The sequence below is a fragment of the Petaurus breviceps genome, unplaced genomic scaffold, assembly GCF_028583685.1.
Source record: "Petaurus breviceps papuanus isolate PSGF00001 unplaced genomic scaffold, PetGlider_PUasm1.0 118, whole genome shotgun sequence".
Lineage (NCBI taxonomy): Eukaryota > Metazoa > Chordata > Mammalia > Diprotodontia > Petauridae > Petaurus > Petaurus breviceps.
The window spans coordinates 19,575,750-19,595,675 of NW_027185616.1; the positions used below are offsets into that span (position 1 = coordinate 19,575,750).

Below are 19,926 nucleotides of genomic sequence, written 5' to 3' on the forward strand. Positions count from 1 at the left end.
TGATTTGGAAATCATAGCTGTTTTCATAAGGCTTCCTCTTGGCTTTTGGCATTCCCCAGGGCTACTGACACAAGGTCAAATTGTGGGTGGCTGTTGCTGCATTAAGTCAAGGTCATCTTCATTCTTCCCTTCTCCCAGTGATAACCAGTATGTTTTTTTTTTTTGAGGGGATGATATGAGCTGCTTCTTATTTTATTTTTAAAATAAATTTTGATTGATATCTTTTGTTTTTATAACCCTTACATTTCCTGCTGTATCCTCTCTCCCTTCCACAGAGCAAACATTTGTAACAATGAATTGGAAAAAAATTCAGCAGAACAAATATCACATTGAACAAATCATACAGTTTATGTAGTGCTCCACAGTCAAAGTCCCCCACCTCTACAAAGAAACCGGAAAGGAGGTATTTTCTCATGTGTCTTCTCTAGGGCAAGGTTTGGTCTTTATAACTTTGTAGTATTCACCTTTAGTGGTTTGGATGTTTTTGTTTACATTGCTGAAATCATTGCATATATTGTTTTCCTAGGTCGTGGAATCATAGGATCAGAGACTTCATGCTGGAAGGGACCTTAGAGGTTGAGTTGGACTCTCTCATTTTATAGATTCTGTTCATTTGACCCTACATCCTTTCATACAAGTTGTCTCAACGTCTTCTCTATTTCCTTGTATTGGTTGTTACAGCATAGTGATTTCCCATTATTTTTGTGTGTACAACTTGTTCAACCATCGTCTAGTGGGTGGGCCTTTACTTTGTTCTTAAATGAGGTTTTAACTTGATTCAGAGGCTTCTCCTGAGGGGGGTATCTGCAAATCATGTCACCTTGCTAAGGCCTTGATTGTATCATTTCCTTTATGGCTTTAAAATCTGATCTGTAGTTATCAATTCTCAGTCACAGTCATGACTTTCCACCTCAAGCCGTCTTAATGTCCAGCTGCAGCAAATGCAGAACCCCCTCCCCCCCACCTCTGCTGCCCCCATCATGTCTAGGTCTTAATTTCTTGTTTCATGAGGATTTCCAAGACTAATTGACTGAAACATGTGAGAGATTACTGGGAGGAATGGGCCCAGGACAAGCTAAGTGACTCCACACTAAGCTGCTGAAATGTCTAAAAATGTCCAGCTGCCTGAGCTCCCAGTGCTTACAAGGATTCTGGCAGGACCTTTGTCAGGGTAACTGCTGCCGCAGCCCTGCTGAATGTTTGGGTGAGAGTCATGGTCTTTTTCTGATAGGAGCTCTTGAAGGCAAAGTGACAGATGCTGATGGGGAATATAATACACAAGGCACCACTCTGCCATCATAAATAACAGTGAATTGTTGCAGATCTTGCTGAGTTGTAAATCTTTGATTCCCAGAGGTATTTCCTTGGTATCTGTGGTATAAGTTGAAGTGGGGTGTGTGTGTGTGTGTGTGTGTGTGTGTGTGTGTGTGTGTGTGTGTGTGTGTGTGTAGAAGCAGCACATTTGGCAGAAAAGAGCAAATGGACGACTGCTTTCTAAACAGCTTGGGGAAAGTTTGGTTCATTTAGGTGGGTGATCTCTTTTTGAGGGAGAGACACAGAGAGAGAGAGACATTTACATAGAGAGAGAGAGTGAAACACAGAATGACAGATAAAGAAACAGTGAGACACAGAGAGAAACAGAGACAATGAAACAGACTGAGAAACAGAGAGGCAGAGACAGTCAGAGACAGTAAGAGAGACAGAGAGAGAAAGAGACAGAAAAATACAGACACACAGAGATAAAGATAAACACAGACAGGCAGAAACAGAGAGGGAAATGCAGGCCTATACGTGCACACACAGCCATACACACAAACACACACAGAAAGAGAGACTGAGAGATAGACAACTTATAAAAACCGATAGTTGAAATTAATACCACCCACATAACAGTGAAAATAAACACTGTCCAAGAGAGACATTGTTTTTAAATACTGGGATTGTGTGTTTATATTTTTATCTAACCCTAAAGCAGATCTTCCTAATGGAAAGTTTGTTAATCATAGTAATGACGATGCCAATGACGCTGATGCTAATGCTGATAGCCAGTATATATGTGGTGCTTTAAGGTTTTGCGAAGTGCTTTACACATACATAATTTGATTCTCATGGCAGCCCTCTGAAGTAGATGCTATTATTATCCCAATTTTACAAATGGGGAAACTGTGACAGAAAGAAGTTAAATGACTTGACCAGATTCACACAGCTACTAAGTTTCTAAGACCAAATTGAGAGAGACAGAGAGAGACAGACAGAGAGACAGACAGAGATAGAGGCAGAGACAGAGAGACAAGACAGAGAGACAGAGAGGGACAGAGACAGACAGATTTTTCTGGGGACGTGTTTAAGAAATTCACTAGAACCTCGCTTTTCTGTAATGTGTTAAGTGCAGACTGCCTATATCATGGGGGAGGTGGCAAGATGACCTGTTTTATCATTCTAAGCTTGTTGATATATTTGTGCTCATGGATCTTTCATTAACAATTCAACAAGCATTTAGTAAATATCCAAAATATGCTTGACACCATGCTAGTCACAAGAGGGAAGGAGTGCAAAAACAAACAAAAAAATAACCAATCCCTACCTTCAAGAAGCTTCCATTCTCTTGGGAGACACAACATATAAAAAGATAAATGAATATGAAGCTGTTCTAGGAGTAGAACACTAACTTTTAAGGGAAACAGACATGTCTTCTCTAGGAGGTATAAGTCAGAAAGGAATAAATGTGGATCGCTCAAAACCCTAATCCTTACTTCTCTATACAGTGAGAAAATAATTGAAAAAAATAAAGAAGAAGAGAACAAAATTAATTTTAGCCTAGTCACAGAGTAGACCGGGAATACCTGTAACAGAGCCCAAATGGATCTGGTTCATTTTGGAGGATTTCTTACTACTGGCCCATAGCCCAAATGCAGAAAACCTGGGGAAGTGACTACTTAATGCCTTCTTGTATACTGACACCAACTCCTTATGCTAACATGTAGCTCACAAAATTTTTAAAAAGCAAAGTTATGTAAAGGCCAAATCAATGCTAGACAAGTCCTTTCTGATTGCCAGACACCTGGATCATAAGAGCATATCAACATAGATCTAGATCTGGAAAGGACCTCAGAGGCTCTCTAGGTCATCCCTCCCTCCATTTTACAGATGGAGAAACTGAGGCACCAGGAAATTAAGTTATCTGTCTAAGGGCACACAGCTAGTTAGCATCAGAAGTGGGATTTGTATCCACACCCTCTAATTCCAGATTCAATAATCTTTCCATTGTTCTATGTTCTTTTTCAAGAACTCACAAAACCACCTTAGCTTCCTCTATGTCTCAGATCTCAAGGAATCTCACTAAGGCAACTGGGTGGAGTTATGTAAATCACCCTAGGATATTACTAGCCACAACCATGGTGGAGAGAGTGGGAGGAGGCATCCCCTAGCCTACTTCCCAAATTCCCCTGATTCTCTAGTGTATGGTTTATGAATTTCTTCAGGACATTGATATGATGTGATGTGAGGGAATATTGATATTGATTCCAAAGTCATCAGTTATAAGAAGTGACACAGACATTAGAGACAGTCTAGTTCAATCTCCTCTTTTAGCAGATGAGGACAATCAGGCCCAGTGATGTTATGACTGGCTCAGCGTCCCACAGTTGCCAAGTGTCACAGCAGAGACCAGGTAGCACATACCTCCTAATTGCTAATCCAGTAGTCCCTCCAACATCTTGCTTTATGTGTACAGTTTCCCCCTTTTCCTCTATTTGATTGGAAAGAAAATATGTATTCACAAGTGAACAAAAATATTGATCCCTTAGGGCAATTTTTATTTTTGTAATTAAAGGTTATAATATACCTTCTAATCTTTTCTTCAGTTAACCAATGAATATTTATTAAGCAGCTATTATGCATGAGAAAGAGCAGCTATGTAGCTCACTGGAAAGAGTGCTGGGCCTGGAGTCAGGAAGGCCAGAGTTCAAATTTAGCCTCAGATACTTACTAAGTGTATGACCCTGGACAAATCACTTAACCTCTGCCTTAATCCCCTGGAGAAGGAAATGGCAAATCGCTCTGGTATCTTTGGCAAGAAAACACCATGGATGTCATTGGCATGATGGTCCATTGAGTCATAAAGAGTTGGACATGACTGAACAACAACATCGTGCATCAGGCACAGTGCTAGCCACTGGAGATACAACTATAAAGAACTAAATAATCTCTACTCTCAAGCAGCTTTATTCTAATGGGATAGACAATAAGTGCATCCATAAGTATATGCAGAATAAATATATATAGAATGAATTCAAATATATATACATACACACATACATACATACACACACATATATACACACATATATGTGTCCACACATACACAGACACAGTAGTTTGAGAGGAGGGCATGAAAGGTTGAGGGTATGAGGAAAGACTTCATGTAGAAAATGGCACCTGACTGCATCTTATGGGGAGAGAGCTACTCTGTGAGGTTGGGTTAAGGAGGGAGAGCATTCCAGGCCTGGGGGAGAGCCAGTGTAAAGGCACAGAGATGGGAAGACTGATGAATTCTACTGAGGTTATCTTTCAGTCATGTCCAACCCTTTGTGACTACATTTGAGGTCTTCTTGGCAAAGGTACTGGAGTTTTCCTTCTCCAGTTCATTCTACAGATGAAGGAATTGAGGCAAACAGGGTTAAGGGACTTACTCTGGGTCACATAGCTAGTAAGTGTCTGAGGCTGTATTTGAACGCAAGCCCTCCTGACTCCAGATCCAGTACTCTATCCACTTCACCCCCTCTCCACTCCATACATTCCTCTCAGTAGAAGTCCTGAAATTGGCACAGAATGTTTCAGAACTGGGCCAGTATGTTACTATAGCTTCATGAAAACAGGGGTTAACAATCCTTTTTCTTCTTCTTTTTTTTTTTTTTTTAAGCAATCAGGGTTAAGTAACTTGCTCAAGGTTACACGGCCAGTTATTTCTGGGTGTGGTGCTGAGTATCTGAGCCCAGATTTGATCCAGGTCATCCCGACACTGGAGCCAGTGCTCTTACTCACTGAGTCACCTGGCCGCCCCTAAGCAATTGGGGTTAAGTAACTTGCTCAAGGTTACACAGCCAGGTGTTTCTGGGTGGGTGCTAAGTGTCTGAGCCCGGGATTCGATCTCCAGGTCTTCTCAACACTGGAGCTGGTGCTCTTACTCGCTGTGCTACCTGGCCGCCCCAATCCTTTTTCTTCAAAGGGCTAGCCTCCTGTATAGTGCACGTTGGGTCAAGTAGCCTGATGCCGGCATCTAAGTGCAAGACCTTCTCCTCCTGGTCTTACATCATTCAGCTTACTCCATTTTCTACCTCAGTAAAGACTTAATAGTTCTGGGGTGAGGGCAGGGAAAAAGGCCACTGGATGCCATGGGTCATCTGGTTAGGTCTGGCCAAGGGACCAGAGACTGCTGATCTTTGCTTTAAAGCAAAACATGTCAAGTCATGAGCTATGATACAGGATTGTTTTCTTATCTTTGCCAGATTTCTGTTTTGCAGTTATAGAAATATGCTTGCCACACCCATGGTGCTCTTGGGATCATTGTTTAGGATGACTGGACAGTATCACCACATGTCACTGTTTGCCTCTGATATTCAGCAGCAGAAATCCGGTCCAGAATTCCTCATTCTAGAGTAGTTGTTCTTCCAGGAATCGTTTAAATATGTATTAAAAGCCTTTGGCTGCAAATGATGGTGCTATATTAGAAATCTGGTCATTGGTGAGGGAGAGGAAAGGGAATGAAAGGAGGAGTGTCTAGGGGCATGATGGTAATTGCCAAATCTCATGGCTTCTAACGCTCCCATATGCCTCTCATACAGCCTCTTCTCTTCACTCACATAGCCATTACCCTGGTTCATGGCCTTGCCTGGACTATTTCATTGCTTCCTAAATGGTTTCTCTACCTCAAATGTTTACCCACCCCAGTCTAACTCCATCTAACCACCAAAGTGATTTTTCTGAAGTGCAGGTCTGACTATGACACTCTCCACTACTCACTAAACTTCAATGGCTTTCTATTACCTCTGGAGCAAATATAAACTTGTTGAGCATTTAAAGCTCTTCACATTCTGACCCTATCAATGAATGAAAACTCATTTAAGTGCTTATTATGTGCCTCGAATACTGCTTAGCCTGGAAATGTAAATGTAACATAGAGGCAAACTCCTTCCAGGAACTTACATCCTAATAGGGGAAGACAACATATATAGGGGAATGGTAACTAGGGTAGAGTGTTTTGACTTGGGAAGTCACAGAGATGATGAATGGAGTTATAAGGCAAGTGATTGATATGCCTTTTTAGGAGGCATGCTAGTAGAGATTTGATTTGTATTCCCAGAACAAAGGGTGGAAAGCAGTGGGGAGTATGGCACATGGAGTAGTATAGCAGGAAGATGGCCAAAGTGAAACATGGTCAGAAGGCTTGGGTGTGCTAGATATAGTAGGCTATGCCAGTTTGTGCTCACACAGTCACTTGTCAGGAAAGTAAGTCCCCAGTAGTGGTTCTAAAGCTAAGTGTTAATAACCCCTCCAGAGCATGGTATCTACAGCTCTAATTCAAGGGGTACAGCAATGTCACGTGGTAATGATTTCTGGGGTGAAGCTTATCTTTCTTTTTTTTTTTTGAGGTAATTGGTGTTAAGTGACTTGCCCAGGGTCACATAGCTAGTAAGTGTCTGAGGCCAAATTTGAATTCAGGTCCCCCTAACTCCAGGGCGGGTGCTCTATCTGCTGTGCCACCTAGCTGTCCCACGAAGTCAGCCTTTCAAGTCTTATTACACATTACTTTCTTTTCTCTATGGCCTTTGCATACTGGCTTTCTGGTTCTTCACACAAAACACTCAATTCTTCACAAACAACAATCAATATCTCCTGTCTCTATACCTTTTACATTGGCTGTCCCTCATGATTGTATGTCTTCATTACTTTTGCTTCTTTGAATCTCTGCTTTCCTTCAAGACTTAGCTCAACTCTTATATTCTGCATCAGATTTTTTTCTGGTCTCCTCTGCTGTTAATGTGTTTCCCTCATGGTAACCTTGAATCTGCTACAGTATGCTTTGCATGTACCTATATATGTGCATGTTGTTTTCCCCCATTATAGAAAAATAAGCTCTTCGAGGGCAAGGACTGTTCCACTTTTGTCTTTGTATCTCTAGCACCTAGTGTCGTACCTGGACCTTGAGGTGCCTAGTAAATTCTTATTGGCTGATTGATTGATTTTTAAGTTCACATAATTGCATGCTCAAATGAGGGTCAATACAATTTTGAGTCCTTAAAGGTTCTAGGTATTTAACCATTGAGAGCAAAGATATTTAGTCACTGAAAATAAATAAGGCAGATTTAACTGAATCAATATAGGACATAGAGGACAGTAAATTAGAATCAGGATGAATGAATGAAAAAAAATTAAATGATTACTATGGTCTAAGCACTGTGCTAAGGTGCTAGGGATACCAAACCAACTTTAAAAAAATAAAAATAATCCTTTGCCCTCAAGGAGCTTATTTATATACAAATAAGGGTAGACAACATTATGTAGGGGAATGGTGGTCAGAGAAGAGTGTTTTAGTTTGGAAAATTGATGGGATGAGGGGAGCCCTAGAGAAGTAGATTGACCTATCTTTTCTAGGAACAATGGAAGTGTAACCTGGCTTCCAGCCAAACCTGGGGAGCTGCCATGTATACACAGAGAGACATGATTATTTATTAATGGAAAGAAGGCTGAGCAAAATGCAGCATATTTGTATAAGGGATTTACTGAGTTGGTTCCAGAGCTTCTCCAGAGGGCACTCTGAGAAGGTAAAGGATAAAGTCTTGAAAATAGCAAACGTGCATGGAAAGCAGGACCCATCATGTCTCAGCATTGGCTTGAAATTCTAGAGACTGCTAGAATGGACCTCCCTTGGATGAGAGTGTTTTTTCTCTTTTGATTTGAAGTGAGATTTCACCTCCCTCCCAGCTAAAGAGCTAATTCACTCTTGTGCATTTTCTAGTATATTCTAGAGTCTATATAGCTCTTCTAATTTCTGTTTTGCTTGAATTTACTCAATAGTAGCTATTTGTAATTGTCTTTTTGTGTAATTAGCATTTGGAGTTAAAATGTCAAGAATAAACTAAGGGCTACGTAGATTCCCCCTTAAAATGGACCAGATTTTCCTTCTAAACTAAGACTTGTACCCCAGTCATAGATGTTTGAGGGGGGGCAGATAAATATAATTCTAGCTTAATATCCCTCTGAGATAACAGAAAATAGTGTCCAGAATCTGGGACCTGATTCCTTCCCCCCCTCCACTTCCTTGGCTTTCTTCCTCTCTATAAAAATAGGCAAGGTCATTTCTATCTATTCCACTCACAATGTGTGTATGTACATTTAGATAATTCTTATGGACACATCTTACCATAAAGTACTATATCTTACAACAGAATTTATATGATTATGGTTTTAGAACTAGAAAGTTGGGAGGGGATTGGAAAAAGAAAATAGTTCCTAGAGACTGCTGATTTAAGTGAAACATGGATGGAGCTAGATAGATATAGTGGACTATGTGAAGGATTTAACATCCAGGGCCCAGAAATAGGGTTCCATAGTTGAATGGATTAAGTCTATGGATTCAGAGGGTGAAGTGACAGAATGAGAGAAAAGAAGATGGCTGATGTCCAAGATCAAAGGATCTACTTGGAGGGATCTTAGAGGCCATCTATTCTAACCACTTCATTAACATTTTTATTGATGTCTTTTGTTTTAAAATTGCCTTCATTTTCTAATATATTTTTCTTTCTTCACTATCACTTATAACCCCGCACCCTCCCCCCCCCAAAAAAAAAAGAGGGAAAAAATAACTCGGTAAAGTCAAACAATTCATTCGCTGAATCTGATAATAAAGGTTATTCTATACCCATAGTCTTTTACCTCTGTAGGGAGATGCATTCTCTAAGTTCTTCTCCAGGACTAGCCTTGGTATAATTATAGAGTGTTCAGGGTTTATTGTTTTCCTTTTCATATCCATTGTTATAGTTATTGTGCATGCACATTGTTTTCCTGGTTCTGTTAATTTCACTCATCATCAGTTCACATAGATCTTCCCAAACTTCTCTGAATTCTTCATATTCTTTGCTTCTTATAGTACAATATATTCTATTACATACATGTACCACAATTTGTGTACATTCACCAATTGATTGAAATCTACCTTTCTCCCCCTCATTCTTTGCCACCACAAAAAGTGAATATTTTGGTATATATGGTACCTTTCTTCCTATCTTTGGCCTCACTGGGGAGAGTATAATAATTACCTAGCAACAGCATCTCCGAGGCGAAGAAAAAACATATGGACACTTAAGTCACTTTCTTAGTTTGATTCTAAATTGCTTTACAGAATGGATGGACCAATTTACAGCTACACCAATAGTGTATTAGGGAGCCTCTCTTTCTGTAGCTCACACTATAGCCTAATGTTTGACTATTCCCAATCTTTGTCAATTTTCTTAACATGAAATGAAAAGTCAGTCATTTGGATTACATTCCCCTTGTTATTTGTTATTTAGAATATTCTTTCATGTCCTAAATCTTTCATTTTACCAATGAAGAAAGGGACCTCAGGAAGGGTAAGTATCTTGTTCAAGTTCAACTGAAAACAAGCATTAAAGGTGGAATTTGTCCTCTGATTCCAGATTTGGTACTCTTTCCCTTGAATTTTTGGGTTCCTGACTCAGCCCCAGCAGGCCTTCACCCAAACAGTCCTATGCCCAAAGATTTTTGGTTACTACTGAATTGGTTTAATTACTTTCAGACTCATTCAACTTGGTTGATTTTTCTTTGTTTGGTTTAGATTGGTCGGCTGATCATCGGCCAGAATGGCATCTTGTCCACCCCTGCTGTTTCATGTATTATCAGGAAGATCAAAGCAGCTGGTGGAATCATTCTTACTGCCAGTCATTGCCCTGGAGGACCAGGGGGAGAGTTTGGAGTCAAGTTTAATGTTTCTAATGGAGGTAAGTACACTTAAAATAAATGGAACATTTATATATCTGAAATACTGGGAAATGGGTTGACATACCCACTTACCTCTTTCCCCCCAATAGCTGGTCAACACGCATTTATGGTACTATGTTAAGTAGTAGGGGATATAAAGAAAGGTTAAAACGTGATCCTCGTCCTCAAAAAACTCACATTGTAATGGGAAAGATTTTTTTTAAGTTTCTTTTTAATTTTTAAAAATTATTTATTTTAACATTATTTTGAAAAAAATTTATAAAACAACTTTTAAAATTCATTTAAAAATTTTTTTGAGTTTCCAATTTTCTTCCTCCCTCTTTTCTCTCCCCCCATTGAGAAAGCAAGCAATTTGATATAGGTTATACATGTATAGTCACGTAAGACATATTTCCATATTAGTTATGGTATAAAAGAAAACACAGATCAAAAATACCAGCGGGAGGGATTCTAAATAGAATTAAAGATTCAAATAATTTTAGAGTTGGAAGGGATTTTGGAGGTCACCTAGTACAGCAGTCCTTTACTTTTTTTCTATCATAGACACCTTTGGCAGTCTGGTGAAGCCTATGGACTTTCCAGAATAATGTTATTAAACGTATAAAATAAAACACATAGGATTACAAAGGAAGATAAGTATATTGAAATACAATTATCAGAATATTTCTAAAAAATTTATGGACCCCAGGTTAAGCAATTTTTATCCAGTTCAAAACCTTCATTTTACAAATAAGGAAATCAGAGACTAATTCAATGACTTGTTCAGGATCACTTTTCCCTCCCTCTTTATATATACATATATATGTATATATGATTTAATAAATGTGTTAGATCATTAAAAGCACTCTGAAAACCTTAAAAGTGACCTGAACTAGGGAGATGATAAAGGCAATGAAAAAGATAGGACATTTGTGAGATGTCTTCTTCAAAAAAGAAGATACAGGATAGTCTTAAGTATACTTAGAAATTGGGGGAGGGATCAAAGATGACTGTGAGGTTTTGAGCCTGGGTCACTAGGAAGATGGTGATGTTCTTTTTTTTTTTTTTAAAGCAATTGGGGTTAAGTAATTTGCTCAAGGTTACATGGCCAGTTATTTCTGGGTGTGGTGCTGAGTGTCTGAGCCCGGGATTCGATCTCCAGGTCATCCCAACACTGGAGCCGGTGCTCTTACTCGCTGAGCCACCTGGCTGCCCCTAAGAAATTGGGGTTAAGTAACTTGCTCAAGGTTACATAGCCAGTTATTTCTGGGTGTGGTGCTGAGTATCTGAGCTCAGATTTGATCCCCAGGTCATCCAGACACTGGAGCCGGTGCTTTTACTCGCTGAGCCACCTGGCCGCCCCAAGATGATGATGTTCTTAACAGAAACAAAGGCCATAGGAGAAATCTTTAGGAAAAGGAAGATGATTAGTTTAGTGTTGGAAAAGTTGAATTTGAAGAACATATGGGAAATCTAGGTAGAATTGTTCAAAAGACCCTTGGAAATGCGGAACCTGGAGCATTTGAATGAGATTTAGGTAGAGATAGAGATTTGGGATTCATCCACTTAAAGGTGATAACAAGATACGGGAGTGAATGAAATCATTGTGCGAAAGAGAGCATGGAGAGGAAGGAGGCTTAGGCAAAGAGTAAAACCTAGAGAAAGCCAACAATTAAGGGACAAAAGAAGAGGAATCAGTTCAAGACAGGAAAATAGCCATGATGGTAGGAGAATTAGGACAGTGCTAAGCCAGAAAAACCTAGGATGAATAAGAATCAAAGTGGGTATTTAGAAGATCATGACAGTGTCAAATACATCAGGAAAAATAAGAAAGACTAAGATTTATAATTTAGGATAATTTGAAATTAGTTTCAAACAATGGGTGGGGACAGAGGCCAGATTACAGAGAATTCAGATATGAATGGTTAGGAAGTGGAGGCAAGAAGTGTAGATCATTCTAGGAGTTTGGCAATAAAAGGAAGGAAAGATTGGATAATAATTTGAGGAGGCAGCAGGGTTGGGGGAAGGTATTACCCACCCATACAAATAGAAGAAACCTGAGTATGTCTGTTTGTAGGTAGAAGGTAAGGAAACAGTGAAGGAGTGGTTAAAGTAAGACTTTAATTTTTTAAAAAGTTCATGGCATGGACCACTTTGGCAGTATGGCAAAGCCTATGGAGACCATCTTAGAATAATGCTTTTAAATGTATAAATATGTGTATACGTGTACATACATAGAATTGTGAAGGAAATACATTGTTTTTAAAACATTATTATTGAAACAATTTTAAAAAATATTTAAAAAAAAACCAACTTCAGGGGCTCAGGTTAAGAACTCTTGGGTTGAAGATCTAAGAAAGAGAGCATCATTGATAGAGCAAGACCTCATTGGAAGCAGGGGGATGGGTCAAAGCACAGGTTGGGGGGTTAATCTTGGAAAGGAGAAGAGGGGCTAGATGAAGATGTAGAGACATTTTGCGGCACATAGGAGAGAAGTTGTAGGAGTTTGTCAGATGGCTTTAATCTTCTCAGAAAATTAAGAAGCAAGGTTAGGGGCTGAGAGTGAGCAATGGTGGTAGGTGGTACAGTGGAAAGAATGCCAGGCCTGAAGTCAAGAGAGTTCAGCTTTGTGAATTCAAATCTGGCCCCAGATACTTACTAGCTGTGTGACCCTGGGCAAGTCATTTAACCCTGTTTGGCTCAGTTCCTTAACTATAAAATGATCTGGAGAAGAAAATAACTAAACCATTCCAGTATCTTTACCAAGAAAACCCCAAATGGGGGTAATGAAGAGTCAGACATGACTGAAATAACTGAAAAACAATAACAATAAATACTACCTACTTGAGGGTGGGGATGATGTCTTTTTAAAAATCTTTAAACCTCCAAGACCTAATACAATACTTTTCACATAGTAAGTGCTTAATGTTTGAATGAATGAATTAGAAGCACTGAGGTCTCAGTGGGTTAAATAGTATGAATTTGTTCCTCAAATTCAACCTTTCCAACACTGAATTAATCAGTTTCCTTTTCCTAAAGACTTCTCCTATGGTCCTTATTCCTGTTAAAAACACCATCATCCTGCTCATCACCCAGGCTCAAAATCTCAGTCATCTTTGATTCCCCCCACAACTTTTTTTTGGGTGCTATTATGATCTTTATTTTATTTTTAAAATTAATTAGTTTATTTTTAGATTCACTTCCATAAGATTTTGAGGTTCAAACTTACTCCTTCTCCCTCCCCAAGACAGCATATAATCTGATATAAGCTCTGCTTATGCATTCATATTAAACATTTTCACATTAGTCATGATGTAAAGCAGAATTAGAACTAATGGGAAGAATTACAAGAAAGAAGAAACAAGATAAAACAACAACAACAAAAAAAAGGAGAGCAAATAGTATGCTTCCATCTGCATTCAGACTCCAAAATTCTTTCTCTGGATGTGGATAGGATGTTTCATTGTGAGTCTTTTGGAGTTGTCTTAGATCCTTGCATTGCTGAAAAAATCTAAATCTATCAAAGTCAGTCATTGCCCCATGTGGTTTGTTACTGTGTACAATGTTCCCCTGCTTATTTCACTTAGCATCTGTTCATATAAACCTTTCCAGGTTTTTCTGAAGTCTTCTTGCTCATCATTTCTTATAGTACCATAATATTCCATTACATTCATGTACCACAACTTTTTCAGCTATTCCCCAATTTATGGACATCTCTTCAATTTCCAATTCTTTGCCACCACAAAAAGAGCTGCTATAAATATTTTTGTACACGTGAGTCCTTTTTCTGTTTTTATGATCTCCTTGGGATACAGACCTAGAAGTGGTATTGGTTGGTCCCGGGGTAGGCACAATTTTATAGATCTTTGGGTATAATTCCAAATTGCTCTCCAGAATGGTTGGATCAGTTCACAACTCCACCAACAATGCATTAATGTTTCAATTTTCCCTCATCTTCTCTAGCATTTGTCATTTTCCTGTTTTGTCATGTTAACCAATCTGATAGGTGTGATGTACCTCAGAGTTGTTTGGACTTTCATTTCTCTAATCAGTAGTGATTTAGAGCATTTTTTTCATATGACTATAGATAGCTTTATTTCTTCATCTACCTCCTACAACTTATAAGTATACTTATGATATCTTCTTTTTTGAAGTATCCCATAAATGTCCTTTCTTTTTCATTGCCTTTATCATCACCCCAGTTCAGGTTACTTTTCAGGTTTTCAGAGTGCTTTTAATGATCTAATATATGTATTAGGTTTTATATATATGTATATACACATATGTACACATATACACACATGTACACATTCACACATATATGCACACACATATACATACACATGTACAATTCACACATATATACACATACATATACACGTACACATATACATACACAGCTGTATATATATATATATATATATATATATGTATATATGGAGGAAGACATGATCTCTTTAGTCTCTGGTTTCCTTATTTGTAAAATGAAGGGTTCAAACTAGATAAAGAGACCCCTATTTTATTTTATACATTTAATAACATTATTCTGGAGAGTCCATAGGCTTCACCAGCATGAATTTGCATGTACCTAACCTGAAGGCTATTGTGGCTTTCTCCGGGAAACCTTGACAGTTTGGATATGGGAGCACCAAAGGCAGGTGATGAGCGTAGCAGAAGGTCAATGTTAGTGACTGTTAGCTAGAACATTCCTCAACTACCATTCTAACCTAATGCCTCATTGTAGTGTGGAAGGAAATAATCCCAAGTCATTAAAGATTTTGCCAAAAGAATACAAGGTCTGGCTGGTTCTACCAAGCTGGAAAGACTGAATAAGGGCTGGGTGGTGGACAAAATGTTGCTGTGTGGGAACTAGACTAGAGAAATTCAGAGAAGTCCATTGCCAGTTTGGTTACATGGTTATGAAAATTTTTTGACCTTAGAATCTCTTAAGTTACAAAGGGGTTGTTATCCATAATGTCAGAAGGATCTCCATAAACTCATAGAATGTAAGGCCTGGAACCTTAAAAGTCTGTCTAGTCCATGAACATTACTCACAACATCATGCAAATATGTGCAGCTTGCCTCGTTCTGCTAATCCTACTCTGGGTAGGAGAAATCGGTCGTGACTTTGGCATCAATATTGAGCCAAAATATTTTTTAAAAACATGGATCATCCCAAAGAACACAGTATATTGGGTAGGGGCCAGGGAGAGATTAATACATTCTCTTATCCAGCAACCACAAAAACAAACACATAAACAAAGAAACCCCAACACACTTTTCCAATTTTACAAAGGAAAAAAAAGGAATGGAGTATGGAAGAGGGTTGGGATTTGTTCTCTGGTTTCCTCAGTATTCCTCTACTGGTAACCAGCTCAAGTGGTATCTTGGTGAGCAAACCAACAGCATCATGGTACAGTGTAGAGTACTTGACTTGAATTCACAGGATCTGAGTTTGAATACAGACTCTTAGGATTACTACCTGTGTCACCCTTGGCAAGTCACTTAGCCTCTCTCTGGGCCTAGGTTTCCCTTCTTATAAAATGAGATATTGATCTTGTAACATTCTTCACATAATGTATTGAGATTGGCTTCTTTGGTTCAGCACTAAATACTTTAAGTGCTCAGTGCTGGGCTAGGTACTGGCTAGGAATTTTTAGAAGTATAAAATATTATCTCTGCTCTATATTTTTTTGAGGATATAAGGTAAAGCTTACACTAAGAAAATAACTAGTTATAGGTTTGATAAAGGTAGATATTACAGGCATTATTTTCCCCATTTTACAGATGAGCAGATTGAGGCTCACAGAGAGGTTGAGACTTGCCTATGATGAGGAAATCAATAAGCATCAGAGACAGGATTTGAAGCCATGTTTACCTGACTCCAGGGGTGTATGTGGGGGTGTTCAGGGAGGGCTAGCACCACTGAGGTGAGGGCTTGCTAAGGCCTTTTTAGGACTGCTCATCTGTCTTTGGTATCCACCTGTCACCCAGTTCTCACCTGTGTCTCCAAGAAGTTATAGTATGTATAGAGCCACACCCTGGTAAAACTATCTCAGCAGATGGTCTATATCCAGATTGAGAGTAACCAACAGTCCTCAAACTTGTCAGTGAGTTGGGGGAATGTCTACCCCAAGCACTCGAAGACTTTCCCCTGTGGAATGGACATAAGTACAGTTTGTCCCAATGGCCATGAAGGCTGCTGAAGCAGGCAATGTGGAGCCCTGAGAGCGTGGTCAGTCACCGAAGATGCCAAGGTCATCTATTGCATCCCAGGGCATTGCCAATCATCTTGACTTTTTTTTTTGCCACTGGACTTCCATGACTGAGTAGGAGAGAGTGAGGCTGATAACTTTGTATGACTCTGCTTCACTTAAATCCAATTCACAAACATGTCAAGATATCACATGTGATATTGCAACAACCTGACTCCCAGTCTAGAGTATATCAGAATTAAATTTTCATGTCCTTTTTAAAAACAGTCTTTTATTTTTCCAATTACATATAAAGACAGTTTTTAACATTCATCTTTGGAAAGGTTTTGCGTTCCAAATTTTTCTCCCTCCCTCCCCTCCCCAAGATATCCAGAAATCTGATATAGATTGTTTCATGTTCTTTTTGAGGAAGCAAATCAAACATTTTAGTTACATCCTATTCAAAGATAAATTTAGGATTGACTAAAGTATGAAGTCGATTAAATAACTCACCTAAACTCACACTGAGCTACTCTGAAAAACTCAATATAACCCTTTTCTTTCTTTTTTTTTTAAGCAATGGGGGTTAAGTAACTTGCTCAACGTTACACAGCCAGTTATTTCTGGGTGTGGTGCTGAGTATCTGAGCCCAGATTTGATCCCCAGGTCATCCTGACACTGGAGCCAGTGCTCTTACTCGCTGAGCCACCTGGCCGCCCCTAAGCAATTGGGGTTAAGTAACTTGCTCAAAGTTATACGGCCAGGTGTTTCTGGGTGGGTGACAATATAACCCTTTTCAAGGCTACTTGAAAAATTAGTTTATTCTCAGATTCTTCAACTTGGTGATCTTAATACCCTGCTTCTCTTAGCCTGGATGGGAGTAGATTATATAACCAGATCTCCTTGATAGGTGTAAAACTATTTTCCACAGAGGTGGTTATTAAAAAAAATACCACAAACAAAAATTCCCCAAACATGGGCTATTAATCTGAAATACCATATTCTTGGTAAAGTGTATTTGGATATCAGAAAAACAGAGGCTATATAAGTAATTTTCTGTTCAGCATGAAGGAGGACAAATGGATCATTTTCTTTGCTGGTTGGGGGAAGGAGGCTTTTGCTTCTGAAATTGAACTCTGTGTGTGTATATGTGTGTGTTCTCACATACTTTTTAAAATTTTAGGTCCTGCACCAGATGTAGTTTCAGATAAGATCTACCAGATCAGCAGAACAATTGAGGAATATGCCATCTGTCCGGATCTCCGAATTGACTTATCTCGACTAGGAAGACAAGAATTCGATCTGGAGAACAAATTCAAACCCTTCAGAGGTAACAGAGTAACCTGCAATTCAAATGATATGGCATAGCGACTCTACGGATCATGGAAACTAGTACTGTCTTGGAATCATTACTATGTGGGAAATTAAATCAGAGATGGATAATGTCTAACCATTGGTATATGACATCTGGGTGTTGTTAAAAGGAAGGAAAGGAGGAAATAAGCACTTATTCAGTGCCTACTTTGTTCCAGGTCCTGCTGAGAGCTTTATAAATGCAATCCCATTTGATCTTCACAACAATCCTGGGAGGTGGATGCTATTATGATACCTCTTTTGCAGTTGAGGAAATTGAGGCAGATAGAGAGAGGTTAAGTGATTTGCTTAGGGTCACACAGCTAACAAGTGTCTGAGGCAGCTTTTAAACTCTGTTCTTTCTGCCTCTAGTGCCAGTACTCTATCCACTGTGCCAGCTGGAAACCTGATAAGGAAGTTTAGCGGGCACTCAAAGTTCCTTCAAAATCTGTTCTCGGGGCAGCTAGGTGGTGCAGTGAATAACGCACCGGCCCTGGAGTTAGGAAGACCTGAGTTCAAATCTGGCCTCAGATACTTGACCCACTTACTAATTGTATAACCTTGGGCAAGTCACTTAACCCCAACTGCCTTGCTTTCTCTCCTCCAAAAAAAAATCTGCTATCATACTCCACATGAGATTTCGAATCAAATGAAGGAACTTGTAAAGTGCCTTGCAAACCTTAAAACACCATAGAAATGATAGCTATTATCATTCTTTTTAGAACACCATTTAGAAAAGCCCTATTGACTTCTCTTTTATGGAATTCTGGAGAATCTCTATAAGCAACCTGCCCGAACATTCTTTCTTTCCTTCTCTCTCCGTCTCTCCTTACTCTTCTCTCTGTCTCTCTATCTGTTTCTCTGTCTGTCTCTCTGTGTCTCTGTCTCTATCTGTGTCTCTGTTTCTATCTGTCCCTCTGTCACACACACACACACACACACACACACAGAATGGGAAATTGCTATACAACCTTCAAATAGTTCAGGAAAGATTTAATGTAGGGCCAGGGATGCCAAATGCAATATTTTACCCTGGGATTATGTGAGTTGATAAATTGCCAAACAGTTGCTAATCTGCATTGATAGAGAAAATTTTCTTACTGGGAGTTGCCTACACTAGAGAAATCTTGGACCTAAACAATAAATGATGAAACTTTAAGAATTAATTTTATAAAATTTAGAATGAAACTGCTGATAATAATCCTGCTTCTACTTACTAGCTGTGTGACTCTGGTTGACTCATTTAAATCTCTATGTGCCTCCGGTGACTCCCTCAGACAAAGATGGGTTGTGATGTGCTTCTTTGCTCGTGAAAGGAGAATCACAGATCTTTTCTATACCAGGTGTCCCCAAAGTCTTGGTGCAGTGATGGTCCTCTGAAGCCACAAGCAGTCACCCCATTGATCTGGGCTCCACAGTTGTGTTCCTTTGCTTTTCTATGGTCATTTTGTGAATTGTTCTTTGTCTTCTCTCTGCATTAGTTCATACAAGTCCAACCGAGTTTCCCAGAATTCTTCATAGTCATCATTTATGACCTGCAAATATCGCATTACTCTTGTACACTACAAATTGCTAAGCTATTTCATGAATTATTGGATAATCCCCTTGTGAAAACAATTTTCTTTATTGCTCTATGTCCCTCTAAATTATGAATTAATCATCGAGCATTTATTAAATGCCTACTATGTGACACATACTGTCTTAGGCACTGGGGATACAGAGTTGAATGTAAAGCTGTCCCTGTGTTCATAGAGACTGGAGTTTATCAAGGGAGACACAATAGGTACAGATATAGGAATTTCCAAATTATATAAAAAGTAAACTCAAAGTACTTTCATGTGGGTGGATGCAATCAGGAAAGGTCTCATGGAGGAGTTGGTACTTTCTCAGAAAAGAAGAAAACATGAAATTATTAAGCACTTACTATGTGTTAGGCACTGATCTAAGCTATTTACAAATGTTATCTCATTTGATCCTTATAAACCTGAATTCAAAAGCAGCCTCAAACACTTGTTAGCTGTGTGACCCTAAACAAATCACTTAGCCTCTATCTGCCTCAATTTCCTCAACTGCAAAATGTGGGTAGGTATTATTATCCTCATTTCAAGTAAAATGACTTTCCCGTGGTCAAACAGGTTAATTTTGAACTCAGGTCCTTTTGTCCACAGGCCCAGCCCTTTATCCACTTCAATATCTGAACTACATCCTTCTTTTAGAAGTAAGGTAGCTCAGATACCTTTATTAAATGATCAATGTCCATAGGCAAGGCTGGGTAGGATTAAAGCTGTTGTTCATCCTTCGTTCTTGAAGAGGGCCAATGACATCAGAAGGGTGATGTCTTGACTTGCAAATGAATTGGATTGAAGTGAGGCAGGCCTGTGCA

At 39.1% G+C, this 19,926-nt stretch overlaps 1 protein-coding gene across 1 annotated transcript in view; it reads left to right on the forward strand.

The window, feature by feature from the left end:
• Positions 1-19,926, forward strand: part of PGM5 (phosphoglucomutase 5) — a 221,670-nt gene that overhangs the window by 16,146 nt on the left and 185,598 nt on the right. The window contains exons 2-3 of the mRNA XM_069086900.1: positions 9,854-10,016; positions 17,374-17,520. Of these exons, the coding sequence (XP_068943001.1) occupies positions 9,854-10,016; positions 17,374-17,520 (310 nt within the window). The remainder of the gene's footprint in view (positions 1-9,853; positions 10,017-17,373; positions 17,521-19,926) is intronic.